At 40.8% G+C, this 26,970-nt stretch overlaps 1 protein-coding gene across 4 annotated transcripts in view; it reads right to left on the bottom strand.

The window, feature by feature from the left end:
* Nucleotides 1-26,970, bottom strand: part of LDB3 (LIM domain binding 3) — a 118,336-nt gene that overhangs the window by 62,663 nt on the left and 28,703 nt on the right. For all 4 annotated transcript variants that reach the window (XM_075258442.1, XM_075258443.1, XM_075258448.1 and 1 more), the window contains 4 exons: nt 22,836-22,987; nt 18,048-18,123; nt 7,069-7,091; nt 3,800-4,003 (listed from right to left, as the gene is read on the bottom strand). In XM_075258442.1, the coding sequence (XP_075114543.1) occupies nt 3,800-4,003; nt 7,069-7,091; nt 18,048-18,123; nt 22,836-22,987 (455 nt within the window). The remainder of the gene's footprint in view (nt 1-3,799; nt 4,004-7,068; nt 7,092-18,047; nt 18,124-22,835; nt 22,988-26,970) is intronic.

Genomic DNA, 26,970 nt, shown 5'->3' with positions numbered 1-26,970 from the left:
AAGCTGGAACGACTATGAAGATAGTGGGCCGGAAATACTGGACCGCTAGTTTTAGAAGTCAATATGCATTACAGACAAATGCACTCAACTTGTAAACTAGTTAATAAGAAAAAACACTGGCAGTGTTAAATATTAATATTTAGTTGTATAGTCCCTTCTATTAATGTATAACTTAGCGCTCTTGGATCTGTGCTCCATTGAGAAGACTTTTTGGACACTTATTCTTCTTCTACTTGTTTTCCCAAAGTTAAAGAAGCAACTAGAGTATGTCAATGAATACAAGACAATAATACAAGAAACACAGAAGTATGGAAAGTTACTGCAAATGGAACAACACTGCAGATTGACAATTTACAGATCAGTAGAACAGATGACAGGCACAAGCATTGTATACGTTTGTGGGAAACTGCAAACGATTGTAAATGCTATGTTCATACCTTGCTATGGTTGTATCTCTGTAGTCAAACCATTGCGGGAATGGTGCACGGTCATGCGATACTTTACGTGTGCATTGCTGACTCAACTTCCAACTGGCTTGGTATTAAGCTCTTACTTAGGGTTGCAGGATTGGGATCGGGAAAGATCGGATCCCGATCGGCAATTGAGCAAATTTCACGATCGGGATTAGTTGGAAAATGATCCAAAATCGGATTTTAAAAATGATCGTGAAATCTCAAGATCAGCTAGACCCTACTCCATAAACATAAAGTAACTAGGGCTGAGCGATCAGGATAGGGAAAGATCGAAACCCGATCGGCGATCGAGCATATTTCACAATTGGCTGGAAAATGATCGAAAATCTAATTTTAAAAAGAATCCTGACATCTCAAGATCGGCTCAACCCTACTCTCAGGCAGCAGAAGTGGCAAACTGGATGATCAGGCTATGATGTGCAAAGTTGAAACACGTTTTTGGCCACTTTTGAGGTCCATAGACTTGGTAAACGTGGACCTTAGATTTTACGGTGAGTCAATCATGTAAACTGACATACATGTACATCACTTGTAAGTTTTAGTTATATTATATAGTGGTCACTTAGCGAATGGTTGGGATTGGAGACTACACCAAGCCATGGGGGTTAACCCCTTAGTTGCCTCAAAGCAAAATCTTAGTGAAGCAAGGTGTTCCGTTAGCCACCCTGTGGGGCTAATAGTAGGGTGCAGATGGTTATCATGGCAGCTGGGGCATAGTAAAGGCTCTTGAGTCTGCCATTTTTGCAAACCTGTCAGCATTATCCTGTCCTCATCAAACTTACTCCAAAATGGTACTATGATGACAAAAACAGTTTCTCAGAAGGCTCGACTAGACCTTTGTCAACTTGGAAAATGAATAAGACTTGGACTTGAGCCTTTATCTAACCTTAACTACTATGTTACTACGACCCGACTTGCACTGAAAGTGCACAAGACCTAAATGATAAGTTTGTGTATTTCTTCCTAGAATGGGACAGAATCTTGTCTGTTATGCCCTAATAGTGAACTCCTAAACATCTTAGTGAAATGAGCTGATAGAATATAATATTACAGTCAGTAATATACACACACAACACGTTCATCCCATCAAGGCCAAGTCTTAGAATAAAAAGATCTCCCTCCCATCCCACACTGTTTAGTCTAGCAAGATGGAAGTTGAGTCAGTAATCTGCGGTTACACAAGACGAATATCTGACTGATAACCTTGGTTTCTAAGCTGTATGACACCCATAGACGCCAAGAATATGAACACCGGTCATATACAATCACTGCACACGTATTGCCTACAGACCACACGGCAATGACTTATTGAACTAGGTTTTATTGCACGGTATATCTGCTTTATATTTCTCTTACACATTTCTGTAACTTTTCGAAACGGACTCTCAGCTCATGTCTGCAACGCCGCTTCTAGACGGTGACTACATCTTCCCTGACACGGGATCTGTACCTATTTCTGCACTAGGTTTACTATAGCTATGAGATTTCTTTACGCTATCATTTTACTTGTCTTTTTGCTTGTTCAGCTTGACCGAAGACCTTATTTAAGTGACTCGAAAGGGTATCTTTAACGTAGCCAGCATGACACCAATGGCTGACGTTGTCGAAGGACTTTTTCTGCTTTTAGACTTGGCATAGGGCACTGCTGTAATATTATTTTATTGAAAAGTTCTCATCCAGTACCTAAGATATACTATGCAAAGTAAAACTGGCATATCGGCTCCAAAAAGTCGTACTTCTATGATACTAAGAAATAGCTTTGGATTTTTCTGTGCAGTTGTAGTCCTTGGCGGCCACATGGGGGCAGAGGTTAGCTATTTTTTATTCGGTTTGCATTGTCACTGTTCCGTCACTTAGAAGATTGCATACAATAACTAAATAGTTAACATTTCCAAATTAGTCTAAGTGTATAGAGATATTCAGCCACTAGGATCAGTAGTTTACCATTTATCAGTATGTTACCATTGGAGCTAGATCTGTCCGGAATTATGGGAGAAAAAAATGTTAACTGGTATAAAGCAATGACTTTTGTCTGATTTTGTATTTGGCTTCGGCTTTCCTAGAAATAGAACGGAAGGTAAAATCTGTAATTGACAGACAAGTGGCAAACTTGAATTTCAGAAGGAAAGATTTCTCATTGATTTGTTACAGTAAGTACAGGAGACATTTTACATACATAGGGTTGATGTTTTTGTATTAGAACCCGTCACCAGCTCCTGACACGTCAGTTTTAGTATATACTTATTTCCCATATTGTATTACAACTCAGCTTACTGGAAATGTATACATGGCCTATACATACATAGCCACCTGAATGTTACCATTAGTTTTGTCTATAGGGTGTGTCAGAGTATATAAGGTTGCACACTTACACGGCCGCTTACACGCATTCCTATGCCAGCGAGGTATTCGATCAAATGCTACTTGCTCGTCACTAGTGTTTACTAAAACAGATTTGTCAGGAGAACTGACTGGTCAAGTTTCCATGAGAAAACCACCTAAACCCAGGATATCCTTCTGCATGATGCTCCATTTAAGAGGACCCCAGAGCTGAGGTTGCACAGGGGGCTGTTGCATGTCTGAAGATGAGCTGCAGCGGCGTAATTGCTAAAGTCAGTAGTCGCCATGGCTGAATTTTTACCGCGTACACTGGCAACACAAAGCAAGCCTATGCCATGAATGGATTTGGACTGCTTGCGGTTTTCAGAAGCTGAAGTCATTGACCACCTGGGTCTAACTGGTTTTGCCAAGATCTCAAATGACATAGTAGGAAATCTATCCAAAGACATGATAGTAAAATTGAGAATCCTGTACAGGTGTAGCAGAGTATAGCAGGTTTCCCTAAAATGTTACGGTAAATATCTCACATTGTAACATCAAAAATAGGTTTTGTTGCGCTCCGCTACATTAACAAACCTTCCTCTGCTGTACCTGTACAAAAACTCTAGAAAACATACTTTGGTTCTCAGAGTTAACAATGTAAAGCTAAATATAGAATTTTAGCCCTGTATCTCAATGAAATTTATTAGAGATGAGCGAGTAGCATTCGATCGAATACCTTGCCGCCATAGGTATGTGTGTAAGCGGCCGCACACCAAGAGGTTAAATGCATCGAATATTCGATGAGCTTAACCCCTTGGTGATCAGCCGCTTACACACATTCCTATGCCAGCGAGGTATTAGACGAATACTGCTCGCTCAACACTAATAACCTATAGTATATCTGGATAACCATTTCCTATAGTACAAATCCGTAAACAGTGATACAGAAGGTGTGAAGGGGAATTAAGTGTCCAACATGCAAGAACGTGCCGTAGATTGCTTACCCCGTGAGGTCACTGCCTCTGGCCTGTGCTTGACCAGCAATAGCATCCATAATGGCATCCTGGGAATACATGCTGATTGGGGTGTTATATTGGGCGTGAATGATTGTGGCTTTGCCTCCAGGACCCTTCACCTCAATGGGCTTGTGGGTGGAGAGGGCTGAGTCCTTCAGGACATTGGGGTTGAATCGTTCCGTAAAATCAGGGCTAAGCGGAGGTGAAGGAAGTGGTGAATGGTGCAAAAGAGAAGGAAAATAAACAAAAAAAAGAAAGGTGATTGTGATCAAGATAAGCTATAGGTGAATAATCCTTAGAGATCGTGGATTTTTTAAGGTTAGAAGTAAAGGGTTAACGCATGCAGAAAGGGTTCATAAAACACATCAAGTCAGTTTAGAGTTTTATTAGAGATGGTGACTGTGCTGTAACTATGAAGGCATATGGTGGCATCATAGGGGGTCTTCCAGAATTTAGTAGATCATCTCAATTTACATATCAAAAGGAGACCCCATTTTTCTGTTCTTGCTGAAATAATGGTCAATCTCCGTTATCCTAATTGGCCATTGGATTCACAAGTAAGATCTTACAATAAATTGAAGCTAGTTAAGATAATGGCTTAATTTTCATTTACTTAGACAACCATAGTTCGTATTGTTAAAAGGGAACTAAACTCTACATTGGCTGCAAAGGCAAAGGAAATGTAGTGTTTCCTATAACCTTATTACAAGTTAGGAAAGGATGATTATAGGGACGATCAATGGGATCACTGAGGAGAATGGTCTGTCGCTCAAGTTCTCAGTGCCTTAATTTACATACATATATATATATTTGGAAACCCCAAGATGCATTAAATGGATGGGCAATCCTGATGAATTTGGTGAGTTCAGTTAACAATAATCTAATATGCATGGCTAGTGTAAAGGGGTTGTTCAGGTTTTTTTGATGGCCTGTTGTTAGACTAGGCTATGAATATCTGTTGGGAGCAGAGAGCTGATTGCCGCACTTACTAGCTTTTTGGGCTTGCTCCTGAACCCTGTACTATACTGTGTGCAAAGTCGGAAGCCTATGGCTCTATGTCCTGTACGGTGGTCCGGTGCAGCTCTGAGCCTATTGATGTCAATAAGCGTAAACTTACTGTAACCGTGCTCGCTCACTATAGGACAAGGCGCCATCTGCATCTGGCTCCGTGCACTGAATAGTGCAAGAACCGGAAGCAAACCCAAACAGCTGATCCATCTGTCGGCCCTCACTAACTACATATTATGGCCTGTCCTTATAACAAGCCATATAGTCCTGGACAACCCTGCAGTCTGCTGGTGGGCCTACATGACAACCACTATACATATAGGATTGCAGTAAATGTGATGTAACTCCTATTGCACATCAGGCCATACTCCATACTTAGCCCACTGTCTTTTCCTTACCATTGGAACTTATTTACTTGCTTGGAAATCTTTATTTCTTTTTTTTAAATTTAATGTAAAGTAAAATGTTTGGGTTTTTTTCCCATTGAATAAAATGTATACTATACTCTGTGGAAAGTGAGCCCTACGCCCCTTGATCTCGATGGAGAAGAGACAGATTATTCACAGGATAAATATTTATACCAATGCCATTAGTACATGTGGAAAGAGATCTCGGCTACCCCTCCCATTAAATGCCAGGACTAAGACTGTGCAGCAGATGAATTACATTATGTAGTCAATTATTTTATGACCAATTTATTTTGGTCTTTGTAACTTTTACAATTTTGGTTTATAGCAGCGTTTATTCACAGAAGTTGTCATTCTAGATTCAGCAGAAGTAACAGGGTGAGGTTTGTTAGGTTAGATGTGTAGGAAACAGACATACAAAAGCACAATGTTTAGTTTAAAGATTTCTCTATTGATAAAGTCAATTGTTTGGTGCTTAAATCCCTTATTCCTGTGTCTCCATTTGTCATCAATGGACATGACAGATGGGAATTGTATTGTCACATGTAGTATATTGCAAATAGATTGATATTTTGGAGAGTTTAGGCATGCCCCTTCAAACCTACCCCTTCGATTTATGAACTGGCTAGATTATGTGAAACCGCTTCAATCCAAGGCCCCACGTAGCGAATCACTGCAGAAAAGACTGCAGCATTTTCACATTAAGTCCTGCGGGTAACATTGAGCGATCGGGATCGGAAAAGATCTGATTCCGATCGGCTATCGAGTGAATTTTACGATCACGATCGGATGGAAAATGATCGGAATCAGATTTTAAAATTGATTCACAAGATTGGCTCAACCCTTCCTGTGGACTTTCTGCTTTCATTATAAACCGAGACCGCCAGTGTTTCCGTATGTATAATTGGCATGCTGCGTTTTTCCAAAAAAATTTCTGCAATGTGTCAATCGCTTACACTACGTGGGGTCCCGGCCTTTAATGGGTTTCACTATATTTCGGTAAGAGAAGGGAGTCTGGCCCAGAGGAGTTGTACCCCAATCACAGCTGATCCCTGAGGATTCAATGGTTATGAACCTCACCAATCATGAGACTAGAGCTCATAGGCCACCTTTTTATATGGAGCGACCATATTGCATATGTGATCCTGCTCGTCAATGTCTGACATTGAATAAGACACAAAGGAGAGGGGGGGCACAAGGGTCCCATTGTCATAGATACACAGGTTAGATATGATAAAAACCCTGTGTATAGATAAGCCGTGATTCTGGGACAACCCTTTTAAAGTGACTCTTTCACCAGCTTTACCAGTTTTTACATCCTTTAAAAAGTGCCGCTCTACTGATTCCGATGCAGTTGTCATTTTGACTCTATTCCCCACCATTTCTGAGCATTCAGTTCTGTTAGCTTCAGTACCCAGTATGCTGATCAAACTCTCTACTGTCCCAAGCTGAAGCAGAGAAACGGGGACCACCCAACTGACAGAGAGACCCCAATTGTGCTGAAGCTAACAGATATGATTGCTCAGGAATGGTGGACACACAAGTAAAAATTCCCACTGTGCTGGAATTGGTGGTGCAGCAATGGAGGATGCAAAGAACTTGAGAAGGTGGAGGTGGTGAAAGGTCCTCTTCAATATTTTAGAAACGCACCCATGTTTCTTTATAAACATACGTTACCAAACTTTAGCAGCATGCTCTAGTACCCCCAGTCTACAGATAGATACGGGAGGCACGACCCCTTATGTTATTGCCTCTGTAAACAATGCATGTACATGCTACCAAAGGGACAAGCTACACAAGCACACAAATCCAAAGGACACAATGCAACAATCTTATACTAACTTGGCAACAGTGTTGGCTATGACCTGTAAAGGTAAAGAAGAAATAAAGTAAAGAGAAGAAAAATATCGGTAATCACAAAAAGGTTGAATTTGTATGTTAGAATCAAGAAAACATTGCTATGTATTGACATTTTACTAGTAACAATTTCTAGAAGGCCTGTGATTGACTTGCTGCAACAAAGTGGGTCAAGAAAATGCTCCATTTATGTAGATACCAGACCTTAGAAAGCCAAATAAAATATGATTATTATGAAATTGGGTACTTTTCCTAGTATTCCTTTATACCTTACAATTGCATCTACATTGTTAGCATGTTAGGCCTGGTTCACATCTGCGTTCATCCGCATGGGGATCCCCCCAAAATAAAATACCAAACGCATTGACCAGCCGTCAGCAATGAAAGCACACAGACCCCATAGACTATAATGGGGTCCGTGTGCTTATCCATGCAATAAAAAGGTATGTTTCTACATATCAGCCCAGTGTATGCCATAACAAAACTCATTTAGCATATGTCAGATCAAGGGGACATCACTGCAGTACCTAAACCCACCACTACATATTGAGTGTGCCTCTCAGTATGGAAATGCTACTGGGAGCCATACTATCCCAGACCGGCTGATCTGCAGGGGTTCTTGTTGTCTGATCCCCACAAATCTAATAATATTGGTCTATCCTCCGCCTACGCCATCAATATTGGGTGCGAAACTCATTTATTAATCAAAAACTATGCTCTGAGAACCATTACTATACTGTAAATGCTAAACTTTGTAGGCTGGTCATGCATAACCCCTCATATACATCCAAGCTTGGCTTAGCCTATTGTACATGTGTTGTGAATTGATAAATGGGCCATTGTCGGACCCCTGTGGTGGTGGCTTATCTCAGAACTGGATTGGGCAGGTTGCAATCCAAGAAGGTCAATACTCATCCCCCTGACATTTAGTGTTGTGAGACCTCCTAGACATTAGGTAAATGGCCAGTTCCAACAGACTCAATGGGTTTGGCTGACCTTAACTAGTGTATATGGCCAGCTTTATTGGCCACCTTATTTTAGCATCATTCTTGAATCCCAATGCAAGCCTATGGAACAGAATCATAAAACTGGCTGCCAAGTAACATAAAGCCGCATCTTATAAATGGAAAGACAATGTAAGGCGCTTTAGAGCGGCTCTGAATGTACATGCACAACATTGTCTGTCTCCGCATTGAAGTGATCGTATTGTATGGTAACATTTAACAGAAAGACCCTTGACATTAACCAAAGCTACAAGCTGTTCAGAAGCCTCCACAAATAGAAGAGGAAACAACTGTATTGCTAAATGCTGCTATGAGCAATAGACAGAAAATGTGAGGATTACTCTCTTATCCAGTAAGACTTATAGAGGGTTCATGGCTGCTGGCCGACCATGAAAAGTATTTTCGAGAGACATTTTCCCAAGGACATAGTATGTTATGTTAAGCTCTACTGTTCCAGTGGATGACACTTAGTATTACGATCCTTTATCCCTGCTTCATTGAATGGTTGGAAGTCTTCAGTGATGTCCTAGTCCTCTCATGCAAAAGCAGGTAACAATTTACAAATGTCCACGGCTAACTTATTTAGCGCTCCGATTTTTTATTTAAAAAATTCAATATGGCATAGCAAGATGTTAGCAAAAGCACAGACAGGCTGTTATCAGCAGTACAATGACTGGAGGGCAACTCATGGCATCCCATATATAGTGTAAGTCTTTGTGACAAAATATACATATAAAAAAATTGTATAATATATATATTCACACGGTCGCTTTAACCATATTGGCAACGGTGCACTTGTACCAGGCCCTATGGTAGCAGGAGCCCCGTTGGGACAGTCGTGCATATGCTGTCCCATCATGCTGCCCCAGATGCTGTCCACTCCCTGCTTCACCATTCATCCTCTCTTTCCCTGGAGCCGCAGGCCCGATGTGATAACGTCACTTACATCACGCATGCAACTCCCTGAAGACTTCTGACCAGGGACACTAGAAGGGCGAGGAGTGGTGAGTATTGGTGTTTTTTTTTTTTAATTTTAATTTTGTGCGGTAGGAAAGGGACATTGAACTGTGGGGACAACTGCACGGGGACTTTAGCCTTTACCCTGCCATGATGCCAGGGTGGCATTTTAGTTGCAGAGGACGTATGCTATACATTCTTGCTACTAATGCTGATTTTTTTTTTTTTTTTTAAGCATTTGTTAGGACTATGAAGAATCTCATCTTTAAAATGATACCAAGATCACCAAGATAGCCCTTAAAGATCCAGAGCGAGTCGCTAGTGAAAACGCTTTTCGGCATTGAGATCCCAATTCATGACAGCATTTTTAACCGAAAATTGTTCTGCATCTGTAAGGGCTATTATGATTCTCATCTTTAAATTGAATCCAAGATCATCGTCATAACCCTAAGGGATTCTGTGATATAGAGCTCTAAAGTTCCCCCCCTCTTTCTCCTCCAATCTCAGGCAGCATCTTAAAAGCTATGTGAAGGAGGGACGAGGGAAAGCAGTAGAGCTGCAGACTGCAGAGACAATGACAAATCATCATGGTCTATGCATAACCTGTATGTGACCCCAATGGGATAGCGAGGACTTCTGTCCATGTTGTCCCCTCTCCTATGGATCAGAGTGCATACTATACCTTTCGTTCTGATTGTAAAATAGAGGTATAATGTAATACCCCTCTGAGCCTAATACCAGGGGTATTCTTATGGAATACCCCTCTGAACCAGGAAGTTTACTGGCGCTGTGACCTACTGAGATTGTAGCGCAAAAGAGTTACACCAAACATTTACAGAAAAGATAAAGGGTCAGGGGATAATAACACTCCTTGAGGAGTGGGCACCTTTGCAGGCGTATGGAGACTTACAAAGCCATTTTCGCTCCAAATGTATGAATACATAGACGACTGGGTTTTACTACTCCTCTTGTCACAGGGGCGTCGGACAATATAAACAGTGATTGGACAGTGTTGCTGTATGTAGGGACACGCCCCCAGCTAATAGCATTGGCAACATCCAGTTGTCAATCTAAGTCAAATAACAGCCAAATGGTATAAGAAAAGATTCTCCCCAACTGTTGTTTTTTACAAATATGCCCTAAAACAGAATTTTCAAGGGAAATGACAGGTTCTCTTTGAAGAAAGCACTGTACGTACAGTGTGCATATGTATATATAATATGTATGGGAATATATCTATTATCAATGGCTGGGTATTTGTATCTGTCTACTGAAAGAGAATTTAAGGACGCAGAATCCCATCTCCCTTACTGGGCACCTCCAGACATACTTAAGATTTTCTTTACCCGGGTCAAAGGTTACGTTCGCCGAGGAAGCCTTGTATCTAAATACACTGGCCAGGTGTTTTTGTTTTTTTTCTTACCCCAGGCACTTGGAGCAAGTCAGCCCCCCTGCTAGATCCCTTTTCCTGTTTTTGTATTATTGCTTCCTTTATGTATATTGGTCTTATTCTTTCGGTAAGTCTAGCTTCGGAGATTTTCACTGTACATGGTGTCACGCCTCTCACACTGAGAACTATTTTGCCATTTCTCCTAGCCTCTAAAATATCTGTCCTGCTATATTATCTACTGAGATATATTAAGAACGCGCTGGAGCCTGTAAGCAGATAGTCATATAGCCATTTTTGGTATGCGTTCAACAGCTGAGCATCTCCTTACAGTCAAACACAGTGTAACAGTATCATTTGGTAAAAAAGGACCCTGTGTCTGTTTTAATCCTCTGAACCTCATCCACGCGCGTCATCTGACATTTTTAAGGTAGAACAGGCGGCAAACGTTTAGAGAAAAATCTAATTTATGATCCGGTGAAGAAGGTGGAAAAAGTAATGTGTTATTTATAAGGTGGAAGTGCTGAATGGGTATATACAAGTGCACATAGTCCAGATGTTCTCTTTTATTATAATGGTTTGGCAGCAGTAATGTCCATTTGCAGTAAATAGTCAAGGAATCCATTATCGGATTCCACGAGGAGTAGTGTGAACGTTGTAGTAGAGCTAGGACAATGCTCATAGGGAAGAACTGCACGTAGAATTTTAATAAATGGAGAATTTGGGGAGGTTCTAACTCTGTAATTTTATATATCCCTTTTGTATTGTATAATAGAGGCAGAAATAAATTTTAGTTAATTTTTAGGACATAATCCCGGTTTAGTACATACTGTTTATCTTGCTTTTACTCTTTGCAACACTCGATCAGGCATAGGAATCCTATCATAATACCATAATGTAGTTGGGTTTACTTGGAGATCAATAGGCAAATGAACAAATAGCTGAGGATCTAATGAACATTTTTTCCCCTATCAGTATGTCTTTGGAGTGTGGGAGGAAACCCACGCAAACACGGGGAGAACATACAAACTCCTTGCAGATATTGTCCTTGGCAGAATTCGAACCCAGGACTCTAAGGCTGCAGTACTAACCACTGACCCACCGTCCTGCCAGTCTAATGAACATTTCTATCAGGATGTTTGTTTAGCGGTTATATTGTGGGAATATCTTATGTAAAATGTTGCTACGAAAGAATTTCTGTTTACTGGTCCCGCCATTGGTGGTCTTGGGGCACTAGAGCAGTAAGCGGAGGCCCCTCTATGATGTGTCCATCTTTACAACAAGACAAAGGATTTTCTAGGCTTGCATATTGATGATGTAGCCTTATGGCACCGATCAGCTGACTGAAGGGGCAGTACTTTGGCCTCTACACTACATTTCTACAGCAGCTGTTTTTGGTATTCATTCGCATGAAAGGGACTGAGCTCCTAACAGGCCAAGTGACAGATGAATGTGATGTCATATGGCTTGTGCGGTTGATCCACAAGGATGCCCTTGTTGGACCCCCATTGATAACATATAGTAATGGTAATACATCAATTGATAAGTTGTTGAAAATCCCTATATAGAAACCATTAAGTAGTAAACATGGACAAGTTTTTGACTGTTCACTTCTAGATATTGCTAATAGATAAAATACGAGACTAACATAACTAGGACTACACATTATATTCTTCTTTTCAGGTAAAGTATTTGTTTTTCTTTTGATGTCCCTCTTCAGCCTTCAGTCTCGTCTGTTTGATACATGATAATACCTTTCCAGATATAAGAGCTGTTACATTCTGTTCTATTAATGGCCAACGAGCCCTTCATGTAAGGCATTCTCAGTGAGGGTATACCAGTATAGGTATCCTCCTCTGCCTAGGCGATCTGATATTCATCTTGTTTTACATCATAAAACGAATATACTAAGCAAAGGTTCAGCTGGATTTAATGGTCAGCAATGGTCGGAGCCCCCAAATGTAGGCTCCCCACATACAAATCCATGTAGTAGTACGTAGCAGTGGAAGGATGTAGCAAACGCTAACATGACTCAGCATTTAATGCCATGGAATTGAATGGTATGCAACACATTAAATGTCAAGTTGGCATTTGCTGAGTCAGGTTAATGTTTGCTACATCTGTATGCCGGGATTTAATTGCAACATTAGGTGAACCTTATAAGGGAATATTATCTAAATATTGTACTATTCACTGTAAAGAGGCATTATGTAGGCTGAATATGTCCATATTATGTGGGATGCTGGACTGTAACTTGAGGGGGGCAGAGGGTGCAGTCGCACAGGGGCCCAAAAGTACTGGGATCAGTATTGAGATTGCCGGTTCCATCTGGTCCATAAACCAAGGAGACCACAGATTACCCTAACTATGCTAGGGTTGATAAAACTCCTTAGTCCCCGTAACCATCATTATCAAGCATTCGCTGTAGGGATGAGGTAGGGGCCCCAGACAAAAGATTGCTTCGGAGCCCACAAGAATTTAGTTACACCACTGCCTGCATAGGTTACCAAAATCATTACCTAGGAAATCTAACTCTCAAAACAAGAAAGTTGACAATGCACTTCTCTCCCGACAAGATGGAAGGAAGCTGAACGCAGACCCCCCTAATCGTAATTTATATTTCCGAAAATAGGAAATTTTGGCAGATTGAAGTCCAACTGTTTGCTCTTTCGCTCCAATGAGAGAATCACAATCTGTCCCCATATAAATTAGCTGGTCAGGTGGTCCCAGTAAAATTATCAGGTTCAGCTGACAATATGGAAGGACAGCTTAAATACTAATATTTCATTTGGGTCGGGTTCACATCTGAGCCCTGGTTTCCGCTTTTAGGTCTCAGTCTTCTGCCTGTGAGCATTTTGTGGTCTCCACAGCGAAACTGTTTTTTTTAACCGGACAAAAAGTCCGACTTTGTGTCCGGTTAAAAAAAAAAAAAAAGTTTTGCCACGTAGACCACAAAACGCTCACGGGTGGACACTTTGAAAATCCATTCAAATGAATGGGTTTGAAAAGTGACTGCCAGTTTCCGTCTCCTGTCCAGTTTCTCAGGCAGAAGACTAAAACCAGAAAGCAGAGACCGGGCGCAAGTGTGAACCCATCTTGAACGTCCATTATCAATTCATATTGCAAAATACTGATGCACACTGCGTAAAGTGAAAATATATTTTTACAAAATAAAAAATCATCATGCCGAAAATATCCAGGAAGAGAAAACTTGACATCCAGAACACTGGTCCCTCCTTAGTAAATAAGTAGTCTTGATCTAGTATCCATATATATACCAACACCAAAAGCTGTCAATTGTACTATAAATGAGTGTGAAAAACCGTCAATGTCTATGGCCAAATTCATCAACATTTGTAGAATCATAGAAATGAACATGAGGAGAGTATATACATATACAATATCCAAGGCTTGGAGTGTGTTGGGATTCAGCGTTTTAGAGAATATTTTCTTTAAAATTCAATGGCAATATAATGTCTGAAAGTCTTAGAGATCAGAATTTGGGTAATTTTATGGTGTACTCATGGCTTCTAACAAGCTGATGAATTGTGCCAGGCATAAATAGCCAGTGCCAAAAAAATCTTAAAGGGGTTGTGCCAAAATCACAAGTTATTACTTAGTCTGTGGACAGCCGATAAGCATCTGACTGGTAGAAATCCAACCTCTGGGGTTCCCTTACTCATAATAGAGATCCCATCATCTGAATGGACCAGTAGTCATACAGGCATGCCGCCGCGCCATTCAACTGGAGATAGCCAAGCACTGTAGTCTGTTCCTCTTCAGCAGATCCATACACTCTGAATACAGAGGTGATTGCATGAATTCAGATTTGATACAAGGGACCCTTGTTCTTATAATGTGTGGGGGGGGAATCAAGTTGAATATCTCATCAGTCAGACACTTATCACCCATCTTAATAACCCCTTTAAGTTGTTATAAGATAAAAATTACCAAAAACTAACTTATGTTACGTACCCTATAAGAAGACCACCTTCTGAAGCCCTTCCTTTGAGCCTCATATTATGCATCTCAGTCATTTCATTGAGAGTTTCTATTGAATAAAGCCCAATGGGATTGTTATATAGTTTTTTCTTAGCAGGGCTAAACTGATTGTTGGAATTGTTCTCATCATTGACTAAACCATCAGGCTTGGTATCTACACTATGCCTGACGGAAGACGCTTCAGAAGCCATAGAGTGAGATGACATGGAGGATCTAAGTGATGATGTCTTTACAAAAGAGTTGCTATGTGAATGGAGAATTTCTTGCTTGTTGGGGTAGCCTGACATTGTCCCATTGGTGGTCACGCCACCACTCAGTGGCATAGCAGTTGTGTTAGACAGAGCACTGAAGACTGTTCTGCCATTAATTTCCAAAGCGTGGTCCTGTAGCATACATGCAGGCCAAGAGAAAAGAACACGGTTATTAGAGCAAACATGCAGAAGAGATAACATTCTCATAACATAGTCTTTAGATGCACATTCACATTCGCAGCAATCTATTCATAACCCAGCTTCAGGATTTTGGCTGCTGCAAGCAAGACACTTATAGCTCATCACACAATGTTCTTCTTATTAAGGCGGCTTTTCATTGTGTTAATTTTCCTTTAGAATCAGGTCAATCTAAAGATTTCAGAATTTCTATTTCTCAAAAACATCATTGAACTTCTATGGAAAACCATACATGGTAGATCACCTGCTTAGGTTAGGGCTACGTGGTGACTGATTGCGACTCCCAACTTTTTGAATATCCTGAAACACCCTTTTAAGATTCAACCAAATCTATAGCCAAATGTTAGCTATAGGCCAATGTAAACTATACTACAAACACTACATTTTTGTAGCCTTTTCTTGGCAAAAAAAAAAATGCTTGTTAGGCTAAGACTCCATGTTGGGGAAACGCAGCTTTTTTTGTTGCATTTTTTTGAGCCAAAGCCAAGAATGGCTACAAATGAAATCGGAAATATATAAAAAGCTCTTGCACTCCTAACTAGAGATGAGCGAACACTGTTCGGAACAGCCGTTCCGAACAGCACACTCACAGCACGCTCCCATAGAAATGAATGGAAGCAACCGACCGCCGGCGAAGCGTATGTGCCAGGTGCTTCCATTCATTTCTATGGGAGCGTGCTGTTCGGATCAGCTGATGCGAACAATGTTCACTCATCTCTACTCCTAACTTCTACTCAATCTAGTCCTGGCTTTGGCTCCAAAAAACACAACAAAATCTGCAACAAAAAAAAAGCTGCATTTCCGCAACGTGGGGCCTTAACTTAAAGAATGCGTGTGAATGAAGCCTAAGGCTAAGACTCCACTTTTAGGAACACAGCTAAAAAATACCGCAGAGAAAAAATGCAGTGGAAAAGCATTGCTTTTTTTTTTTCCGCAACTTTTTTTTTATTGTGTTTTTGCTCATTTTTCTCTGCAGATTTTCTTCCCTTATTAAACCTGTAAGGAAACATGGCAAAAATGTGGGGATTTAGCCTAAGGATTTTTAATTTTTTTTTTTTTTATTCCAGCAATGGCTCCACATCTGTCCATGGCTTGTGTCTGGTATAGCAGCTGAGCACCATTTACATATAGGGGGTTGAACTAATAACACGGTATATAGGAACAAATGTTACAGTGCCAAAAATAGGGTTGAGCGATCGGGATTGGAAAAGATCAGATCCTGATCGCCGATCGAGTAAATTTCATGATTGCGATCGGTTTCTGATCCCGCCTAAAAAAAGATCGGGAATGGAATTTCGATCCTGATTGCTCAACTTCCCTGCACAGAAGCGCCGCCACTGCTGCTCCCCGTTATCTCTCCTTTTCTCTCTAATTCACTTGTCTGCACAGTGCCGTGCGCTACCCTGCCTCCCACACTAGTGTTACAGATGCTTGGAGAAGGTGTGGCTTGTGGTTTAGGAGAGTGTGGGCGGGTACTGGGAGGGCAGACGTGAGTGATGCACTCATGTCTCCCTGCCCTGTACCTGCCCACACTCTCCTAAGCCATAACAAGCCCTGCCTACTCACAGCATCTGTAACACTAGCCTAGAGAGGCGGGGTCGTGCATTGCGCTCTGCAGGCATGTGAATTAGAGAGAAGAGGAGCGAGAACGGAGAGCGTCAGCGATTCTGTGCAGGTAAGTGGGGAGGACTAAGTAGCCGGGGGATTTTTTCAATCACTAACACAGCGTGGAGTCCAAGAATTGAAACATTCAGTTTTTGTACTCCATGCTGTGTAGTGCATAGGATCGTTTTTAAAATCCGATCTTCGATCATTAAAAAATCCCATTGACTTGCAATAGGATTGGAAATGGGATCAGGTTCAGATGGAAAATCGGATTTTAAAAACGATACTGAAATCTCAAGATCGGCTCAACCCTAGCCAAAAACTAATAGCATTGTATATAAATAGATGTTAATATACTGTATTTGGTTTCAAGAACCTAAGGAAACTGAAATCCTACATATATCTGGCAGTGAGATGAGTTGTAGAAGTATCTTAGTAATGGGGCATGCACAGTAAAAGCTAAAGCAAAGAGGCTATTTGGAGGCTGGTAACATACAACCATCAACATCCGGTAGGAAATGAGGGTTGTGTGAATGTTAAAAAGTGGACATCTACTCCTACTACTCCCTGCATTATTATAGAGGTTACAATACAATGAACGGAAGTTTACCGAACTCCATACGCACTGCAGAGCAAATCCATAGATGAGAGCATGCTGCTTGGTAACACATAAAAAGCATGCCCTATCTTCCATTACGTTTTTCTATTTATTTGCATTGAAATTTGCATAGAAATATTCAGCAAAGTATCATTCATAATTTGGTTGTGAATCTTAGGCTATATTGATCATGGTAAGGCAGCCTATGGGCTTTATTAAGCTGGCCAGTTGAATTATTGGTATTTTCAATGGATAAAAGACACAATGCGAATAGTACACCCTTGTTGGAATTGTTTTGGCTATATGACTAATCCTTTGGCTGTGAAGCTACAACTCCCACCCTGCTCCCTTCACTTCTGACAGTTCCAGCAGAGCAAGTATTCATGTTGGGACTTTGGGAATATTGCTCTAATATATTCCCAACATGGACATAACAATAGGGGGGTGCGTAGGTAGCAGTTGCCCTGGCCTAAAGCTCTTCTGACAGTCATGGCAATGATCCGGTACTTGACAGCTATTGCCCCCGTTACAGCTTTTGCATTGGCACTCGAGTTCTGAGTTCTGACTCCAATTTGAAACCGTTTTCTAAGTATTTTTTTCTTGGTTTGGTTTGTGAAATGCAAAAATCTCTTGTATATGGCAACAAATAATCAAATAAAACTTCAAACTTTTATTGAAATTAATTAAAATTGAAATTTTAATCAATTTCAATAAAGTTTGAAGTTTTACTTGATTATTTGTTGCTATATACAAGAAATTTTTTAATTTTGGTTTGTGCTACATGGAAACTATGAACCAGTGGGCTGGTATCTGCTTGCAGAACTTATTATGCCTCTTGCAAAACTCAAGACCTTTAAGACATGAAATCCAAACCGGATTATTACATATTCAGCGCCATAGATTTACATAATGATACATGTTCAGAAATTCAATTCTGTCATCGTATGTAGTGCAATACTTGCCTTCTGATGAGGGATTACTGGCAATGGAGAGTCAATTCGTGGTGTGGCTGTTGGGACTGGTCCTGGACGTTTTGACCTGTGAAGTGAAAATTCAGATGCAATAAAATTCTTTTAACAATAAAAGGCAAATTCTTGGCATAAAATCAACAACTGGTTATATATCTAGACACAGCTTCATGATAAGATGCCATCCAAACAATGGACGTATTACCATTCTTTCCATGTGATGGAAACTAAAGAGAATAGAGGGATTCAGAACATACTAAAGGGGTGCAGAGCAATGGCCTCTATCTCAGGAAGACACTATAGACAACATATGAAGGTGGTGAAACGCTATCGAAATTTTTTTGTTGAGGCCCAAGATCTTTAATGGAGTTGTATGGCAGATATATTTAATGTCTGAGAATTAAATAGTTAAAAAACATAAAACTCGCCCTGATGCTTACCGGTACCCACTGCTCTCTACTTCCTCATCCAATCTTGACGCACAGGAAATGCCAGAAAATGTCCACTTAGCCTCAACCATTGCTACCCTAAGCAGGTATTTCCACATATTCCTCCTTGTGTTGAGATGGGACGCATTACTCAAGCGCCTCGACAAGTCTCAAGTGACTCTCAGGAGCCGTGGTCATGCAGAAGGTAACAGGGTTTTTTTTAAGATGTGTACTAATGGACAGGTAACTAAACCAATCCCCTATTAGCTGTGGCACATGCACTTGTACCTTATGTAAACCTCTCGTAATAAGGTACTGTTATGCTATGGTATTATTTTTAGAGATGAGCGAGTAGTATTCAATCAAATACCTCGTTCCCATAGGAATGCGTGTAAGCGGCCGAACACCAAGGGGTTAAGCGCAGTGAATATTCGATGCACTTAACCCCTTTGTGTTCGGCCGCTTACACGCATTCCAATGGGAGCGAGGTATTCGATCGAATACTACTCGCTCATCTCTAATTATTTTGATTTGACTATAATGGGGTTTGTCGGATGTCTGCTATTTTTATATTCAATCCGGTGGAGAGAAAAGATCTCTCCCATTAGCAATATACTGGCTTGAGCGTCAATCCAAAAACTAATAAATCAAAACGTCATTTCTCTAAAACTAGATTACGTATGGTCAGAATTCTGTCACAAAGTGCAATGATTGCTTTGAACTGTCCCCACCATAGAAATACGTTAGCAATCATCCAGCCTTTCAGTTAAGAAATTGCAGTACTTGTTGAGAATTCTCCAAATAATTTCCCATCTCTGGCTTCTCGCAGCATTTCCTATGTACAGTTTATGGAATAAACCATGATGTACGTAAAGAAAGCTTGAAATGTGGATGTGTGACCTGGAATCCATTGGCAATGTTAAGGATGATGATCATGCTGATTTCCCATTCTCATAATAAGAGATGTGAGAGTTCTTTGACAGGTAATTTGTGTATTTTGTAGAACGAAAAGTTATAGAAATTTCTAATAGACTTCTCAAATTCCTTAAAAATTACATGTCTATTTTTTCAGCCTTTGTTGGGAACCTTTTATTTTTTACTCTTACTATTCATTCCATTTCTCTCCCACTTTTCGGTAGCGTTTTACAGTTGTCATTGCTCACTGTCCTCTGTAAGGCTAAAAGTCTAAATTCCCTATTAGTATGTCTTTGTAGCATGGGAGGAAGCCAGAATTCCAAGGGGAAACCCACCAAAACATGGAAGGAACAAATTGGCAAATTCATATACTTAGAATATGAAAAACTTTTGAATTCTCGGTACACAATAGAAATGCTTTATTTGTTGAAGCTGGAAGCAAAAAATCAATGGATCTGGTTGTTCGACAGTAAACGAATCTGTTTATGTCCCTAAAAATTCACCCCATCCATGCCATTCCTTTCAGCACCAGATAAATTAATGAATTAATTAATAGGTGATCTCCAATGTCAAGGGGGCATTACCCTGCAGATAGTGACTAGAGATGAGCGAGTACTATTCAAAACGGTAGTTTCGAATAGCACACTCGCATAGGAATGAATGGACGCAGCTAGGGCCAGCGTCCTGCCACTTAACCCCCTGCGTGCTGGCCGCTCCCATTCATTCCTATGGGAGTGTGCTATTTGAAACTACCGTTTTGAAGGAGGCCGCCTCAGGTTCCGGACCAAAAACCGGGTAACCGCGACTGAAAGCCGGTGCACTGCACCGACATCCAGCCTCGCACTCCACTCCGGATTAGTCCCAATGAATGGGCCTAGTTGGGAGGAGGGAGTGTCTTCAGGCCGAATCGCAAGGCGACTTGGCCTGGAAAATGAGCACCTTGCTTCTTTTGTCCGGGAGCTGGAAGACTCCTGAGTGGCTCCCATTGATTTCAATGGGAACTGTCTTTTTGGTAAGGATTTTGATGGATATGGCCTCAAAATCCTGACCAAAAATCTCTGTGTGAACTTACCCTAATTCTCATGAGGTCACATTGCTGGGGCTTATCTGACACTGCCCAACTGAAATGCATCAGATACTTCTTATTAAACTTGTCCACATTATCATGGCAGCTTTGTATAAACCTCATTTACTGTTGCATACACTTCCCTACAGAACATACAGGGAAAGACATTTTCTAGGGATTATGTCATGGAGAAATAGTTTAGCGATCGCTTCTTCTACCTGGCACCTTTTGTGTGGTTATGTCCATCCACAGTTTTACATTTCATCTTGTGAATGGAAACATTTGAGCATTACATCTAATTTACCCTGTGGCCTTTACTTCTCGCTGTATTGAGAAGCCAATTTTACTTATCCTTTGTAGCTGCAAATACCAAGAAATTGTCAAACTCAGAACTGATAATGTCTCTCTATTTATCTCTGCTAGTTGAAGGCAAAGTTGTGTTGGGTGAACGCTACACATTGTCTGCTTTCAATAGAACAATTTTCCAGCAGCTTAAACATTTGCTACGGCTTTGTTGTGATTTTTTTCTATGCATGGACCCGGTTTCTATATTTTGCACGGTTCTTAGTTTATTCTCTTAGTATGTAATCCTGAACTTGAACAGCTTCCTTTAAACATGTCAAGAGGAAACATAATATCCAATGTGAATGTATAACTCCAAGTTATGATAAATCCTGATATTATATTCTACTTTTCTATAATATAATTTTCTACAATCCTATATTAATTCTTTTTTTATCATTCCAGAAGACTTGAAAGGCTTTAAAGTTATTTGCTGTATTTCTATCATAAAATACCCGTTTTTATTATTTTTTGTGGTTCTGATGCTAATCCATGATGATGGGGTGGTCTTTGTACAGAATCAGTCTCCTTCCCCCTCTGACAGTTGACAATTTAGACACTTTATGCTTCCTCTGCAGCTAGGCTACCATGCTGCTGTAGACACTACTTCCTCCCTGACAAGCAGAGAAGAAATGTGATCTGTATGCTATCCCCTGACCACTACTGGCAGAGCATTTACAGAAGGCCTCCATACAAAACTGTCTGACAACTTTTATACAAGTTTGTATTCAGTCAACTTAAAGAGGACCTTTCACCTCTTGGGGCACATGCGGTAACATACACCACTAGAAAGCCGACAGTGCTCTGAATTCAGCGCACTATCGGGTTTCACGTTCTGTGCCCCCGGTGAAGAACTATCGATGCCGATACCGTAGCTCTTCACTGTCAGAAGGGCATTTCTGACAGTCAGTCAGGAATGCCCTTCGTCACAGCAGCGTCTATAGTGCTGTACTGTGAGAGGGGATGTTCCTTGCCACTCAGCAATGACGCTGAGCAGTGAACGCCTCCCCCAGTACTCCTCTTTGGACGAGTACTATCAGGAGGGCAGGGGAGCGTTCCTCAAGGGCGTTCCTGACTGACTGTCGGAAACGCCCTTCTGACAGTGAAGAGCTACAGTACTGGCATGAAAGCTCTTCACCGGGGCACAGAACGGGAAAGCCGATAGTGCGCTGAATTCAGAGCAATGTCTGCTTTCTAGCAGTGTATAAAACCACATGTGCCCCAGATGGTGAAAGGTGCTCTTTAACATATCTTGCACAATTAATATTTGCAAGTTTTTGATGAAGGCAACCAAATTTATTTTGGATATGGCTTAGTCACGAGTAGAGATGGGTGAACCATCTCATACTGAGCTGGGTTTGAGACAAAAATTTGAAACAAAAATGGCCACTGCATTATACCAGGGTCAGCAGTGACTCATGTCACAGGAGAGTGCCAAACGCTACAAGGAAGCCCAGAAGAGGAGATTGATTTTTTTTTTTTTTTTTTTTTAAAACTCCTCCCTTGGGCCTCCACCTATTATACTATGGGGCCTGACTCTGACTCCAAAATATAGTAATGTCCCTTTCGCATGTTTGCCTTAGGCTAGGTTCTCACCTGCTCCCTGTATCTGCTCAGGGATTCTGTTCCACATTCTGCTGTAAAAATGCAGGACTTTTCAGGTGAAAACCGGCGGCCCCATTATAGTCTATAGAGTCTTCAGTTTTCACAGGGTAACCACTTTAGGTGTAATAGGTTTCCGATCAGGGGGTCCGCAAGTGGACTACCCGAACAAAAACCCGGATTGGATTGATAGGTTCCTAGTACCCTGAGAGTGTTCTACATTATGGTTTAAGCCATTTTAAGTTGTGCTTCATACCAAACTTGTTCAACTCAAAACTAACCTTGGACCCGCGTCACCCCAATCTGAAACAAAATGAATCCGAAGAATCTAGTTGAGTTGAATGAACTTGAATGACACCTTGACAGGGATCACTAAAAAGCTTACAACCATCTCCATAGGTTAGTTAGATGACTTAAGAACAGACTTACTTTTGTAAGGTAAGGCTCAGATTGTAGCTTGCAGACTTGATTTTATTCTGGGCCTCTAAGTGTGTCATGCCATCTGTGCTTACTCCATCAATAGCCACCACCATGTCCCCCTGGTTTACATTGGACTGTGCTGCTTTGCTGCCTGGAGTTACCTGGTGAGAAAATCAGAATATATTGTATAAATGAAGGATACATATGGCATATACAGTATAGAGTTGGGGAGGGGGGTAGTAATAGTCTGATTTGTGAAAATGTAGGACTCCTGTATGGTGTATAAAAGCCGCCTTAAAAAACTGAGCATGTATTTCTTAATAAGGAAACACCGCCCACACTAATGACTATTAAGACACTTGAGAAAATAAAACCACTTAGAAAGAATTTCAGCAATGTCTGTTAACCTCTCGATGTGATATCTTAGGCTGATGTTTATTTTCAGTCTTTGCTCCTCAGCTCACATCATGAACTTAAGAACTCAAGGTAGTGAGAAGACCAAAACTGTGAGAGTCGGAGCCATTGGAGTACTGCTTAGACAACATTGTGCTCCTCGGGAATTATTTTCCTGCATAGTGCCATGACTGTCCAGGCTTAATGCACGTATCCACAGAATATGGAGATCTCCTATACCTCCAACCTAATCATGGCACTAAATGTATTCTAAAGCCAGGCTAACCCACAGGAGTTTAATAGCTTCACAGGATATGCCATAGATGTCTGATATATGGAGATCCCATCTCTGGAACCAGCCCCTGTTTGGAGAATAAGGATCCATTGACCCTCTTTCCACTGGCACTTGAACAACTTGGTCAATCTGTCGCAGACCTTAACTTAGAGAGGCCACATATTCACTCATTGAACCTCTAGATGTGTGTTGCTTCTGTCCTGGCAGAACAGGGACTAGGCCTAGAGCGGCATTTTAGAAACATTGGTAAAGTTAACATCACTCAGTTTGTTATATTATACTATTCTAACAAGCAAGCAACCCCTTTAACACATGAACAATCTATTTCCCATGTCATACTAAGGATGGTACCTACTTTTTAGTACCACTGGTGCAGATATTATGGCAATTATGGAAAATGTATTGAGCATTTCCTGGCTCTCCAGACTCAAGATTTGATGGTGCAAATCTCTATTCTTCCATCTCTTTGCATTTCTTTAAATGGTTACAAACTTTTCAGACAACTTAGCCTCATTTAATAGAGCATGTGTCAGAATCCTGGTGTATTTTGCTAATCTGCCACCAGTGGCCGCTGTTTCTCTGACGCTTAACTATTGTGTTGCACTTCCACTCCTCACCACTGGAGGCTGCTGTGTTTATCCTGGAATTGCCTTTGACAGAGATAACTGACTGACCTGTGCCAATGTGAAGCCATCTTGTTTCCTGTTCTGGGCCTATTTGTACCCATGAGGCTGTACAGCCATTGCTTGAGTATTTGACTTGTTCCATTCTCCTGCTCCTCAGAGCTGTCTTTCCCAGACTGTTTCCTTGCTGTAATACCCATGCAATCTACACTTCAGGCTGCACCCCGAACTACTGCTTTGCTATTCCTGACTGCTCCTGGTTTATTCCCTCTGGCTACTGGATTCCAGCTGTGTCTACCAGAATCGTAACAGCATGTGAATTCCTGCCACTAGGTATCTCCTTTCAAGCTAATTTGCTGTTTACTCCCTGTAACTAGGGAAGTTCCATCCATAGATACCATTAGATGAGAAAGCTTTACAGGGAGTGGAGGGGGAGGATCTGTTCTCTCTTCACACTGTGAATGTATGGGGAATGGAGCTGACTTTCCACACAGCCTCCACACACATCTGCACACAGATTTCTCTATGCCCTGGGCTGAACATTCTGTACATATCAGAGCTTACCATGTAAGAAAAGTCTACTTATGTTCTTGAATTTACTTCTGGCTGCCTGTTTTATTGCTGATGGGATGTTAGCCATAGACAGCTAGCAGCTTTCCAGACTGAGCTCACAGAGTTCTCCTTCTGTTTAATTGCATCTTGCCACGTATTTAGTCCTGGTATATAGGTGAGGGGACAGGTGTCTCCAGTCATAGAGAGAAATGTAAAATGTGCTGCAGCCAGAGTGGCCATATTAGTAGCATAAAGACTTACAGGACACCATGTATGAATGTTTCTACATAGTGATGAGTGAGTAGTATTCGATCGAATACCTCGTCGGCATAGGAATGCGTGTAATCGGCTGAATATCAAGGGGTTAAACACTTCTAATATTCGATGCGTTTAACCCCTTGGTGTTCGTCTGATTACACACATTCCTATGCCGGTGAGGTATTCGATCGAATACTACTCGCTCATCACTATTTATAAACTCAAAGAACAGACTGCTCAGCAGGTATTTCAACTTTTTATGAAGACTCGGGTACCATTTATAGACTACAATTTTCCTGTTGTTAGTTCTATACATTCTCACACGTACACAGGTAGCATTTTTTACAAAGCTGATCATCTTGTTAACACTACTACTGGGTTATCTCGAGGAAAAGTCATTTGTAAGACTATAGCTACTGTATATGCTATAATGCATTCACAACAAGATTCAGTGGGGCATGTGCGGAGCATTTTATTAAATTTGATATTTTTGCCGGAGGACCTCAGGCCAGTGACGTGAAACAGTTCTTAATAGGAATCGTGTTAGGCCCAAACTGGTATATTTGCATTTACAAATATGCCCCGGTATAATTCAGAAAATATTAATTCTTGTCATGATGATTCCTATTGCGGAAATCTAGTCTGGAGGAATAACATTTCCAAAAAGAGCAACTATTTTATCTATCTATCTATCTATCTATCTATCTATCTATCTATCTATCTATCTATCTATCTATCTATCTATCTATCTATCTATCTATCTATCTATCTATCACACAGCCATGAAAAATATTTGTATAAAATCTAAACCTATTTCTTAAATTTCTCTTTATCCCCTACATAGCCAGATACCGTCAGACCTTTTTACTGGATTAATTTCACTTTAAAGCCCTAGTCATGACCAAGGCAGTGGAGATTGTTGGCGTGACCCCCAGCCTCACAATTATGCCTATAAGTACAGAATAGGACTTTGTAAGCCGTTCGTTTAGGCAGGTATTCCTCTCGACTCTACAATACTACATTTATTTTGTATTTTTTTTGTATTTGTTTCAACAATTTTTTTTTTCGAATTCATGATAAACTGGAATGGCTGTGAATTCTGCACACCCACTATACGTATAGCCGGCCTGCCATCTCCTATACGCCACCTTAAATTGCAATTAGTGAATAAACAAAAGACGGCCATGCAGGACGGAGGGAGAGCGATGATGAGGATCTCTAATGTAGCCAGCGTACAGACATGTCTGATTGGCTGCTGCCCGTTCCCAAGACAATGGGGTATTTATATCTCCTGTTTCTCACAGATCTCACAAGACCGTTACTGCATAATGCAAGGGACGTGTCGCTTCACTTTCACTACAATACAAGCAAGCTAAAGCCTCTGTAGACTCGCCATGATCTTCAGGTCAATTACTAAAATACTTTCTAGAAGTCTGACAAGTAGCCTCCAAGTGTATGGAAATGCTTACAGCTAATAGTTTCATGGTATATTGTCTTCATCACTTTCAATAATGTTACCGAGTGCTGCCGACTACTTGTATGGGATTGGTGTGTAGGAATAAGCCAAAGCCATATAAACTAAGAGGAGATATGTTATAAGAGATTAATACTTGGTCCTGTCTTTCAAAAACAGCGCCAACTTCTCTCATCATCTGGTACTGCAGCTCCTCCTTATTCTTACTTGAATATTGGAGTTGAGCCGATCTTGAGATTTCAGGATTGATTCTAAAATCCGATTTCTGATCATTTTCCATCCAATCGAATTCATGAAATTTACTCTATCGCCGATCAGAACCCGATCTTTTCTGATCCCGATCGCTAAACCCTATTGAATATATAATACTGCACAATACTGCATCCCCTATGGTGGTGTTTTTGGAAAAAAAAAATAATATATATTTTGTATCTTATAAAATCCTATAATAAATCAGTGACTTGCAAATATGGGAAGATTGTAAATATTCACGTGTTCATTCTGCAACCCTAGTACAGACCACTTTTAAGGCACCAAAGCTTTAGGCAG

The sequence above is a fragment of the Leptodactylus fuscus genome, chromosome 10 (genome assembly GCF_031893055.1).
Source record: "Leptodactylus fuscus isolate aLepFus1 chromosome 10, aLepFus1.hap2, whole genome shotgun sequence".
Classification (NCBI taxonomy): Eukaryota; Metazoa; Chordata; class Amphibia; order Anura; family Leptodactylidae; genus Leptodactylus; species Leptodactylus fuscus.
This window is presented reverse-complemented; position numbering and strand designations above follow the sequence as displayed.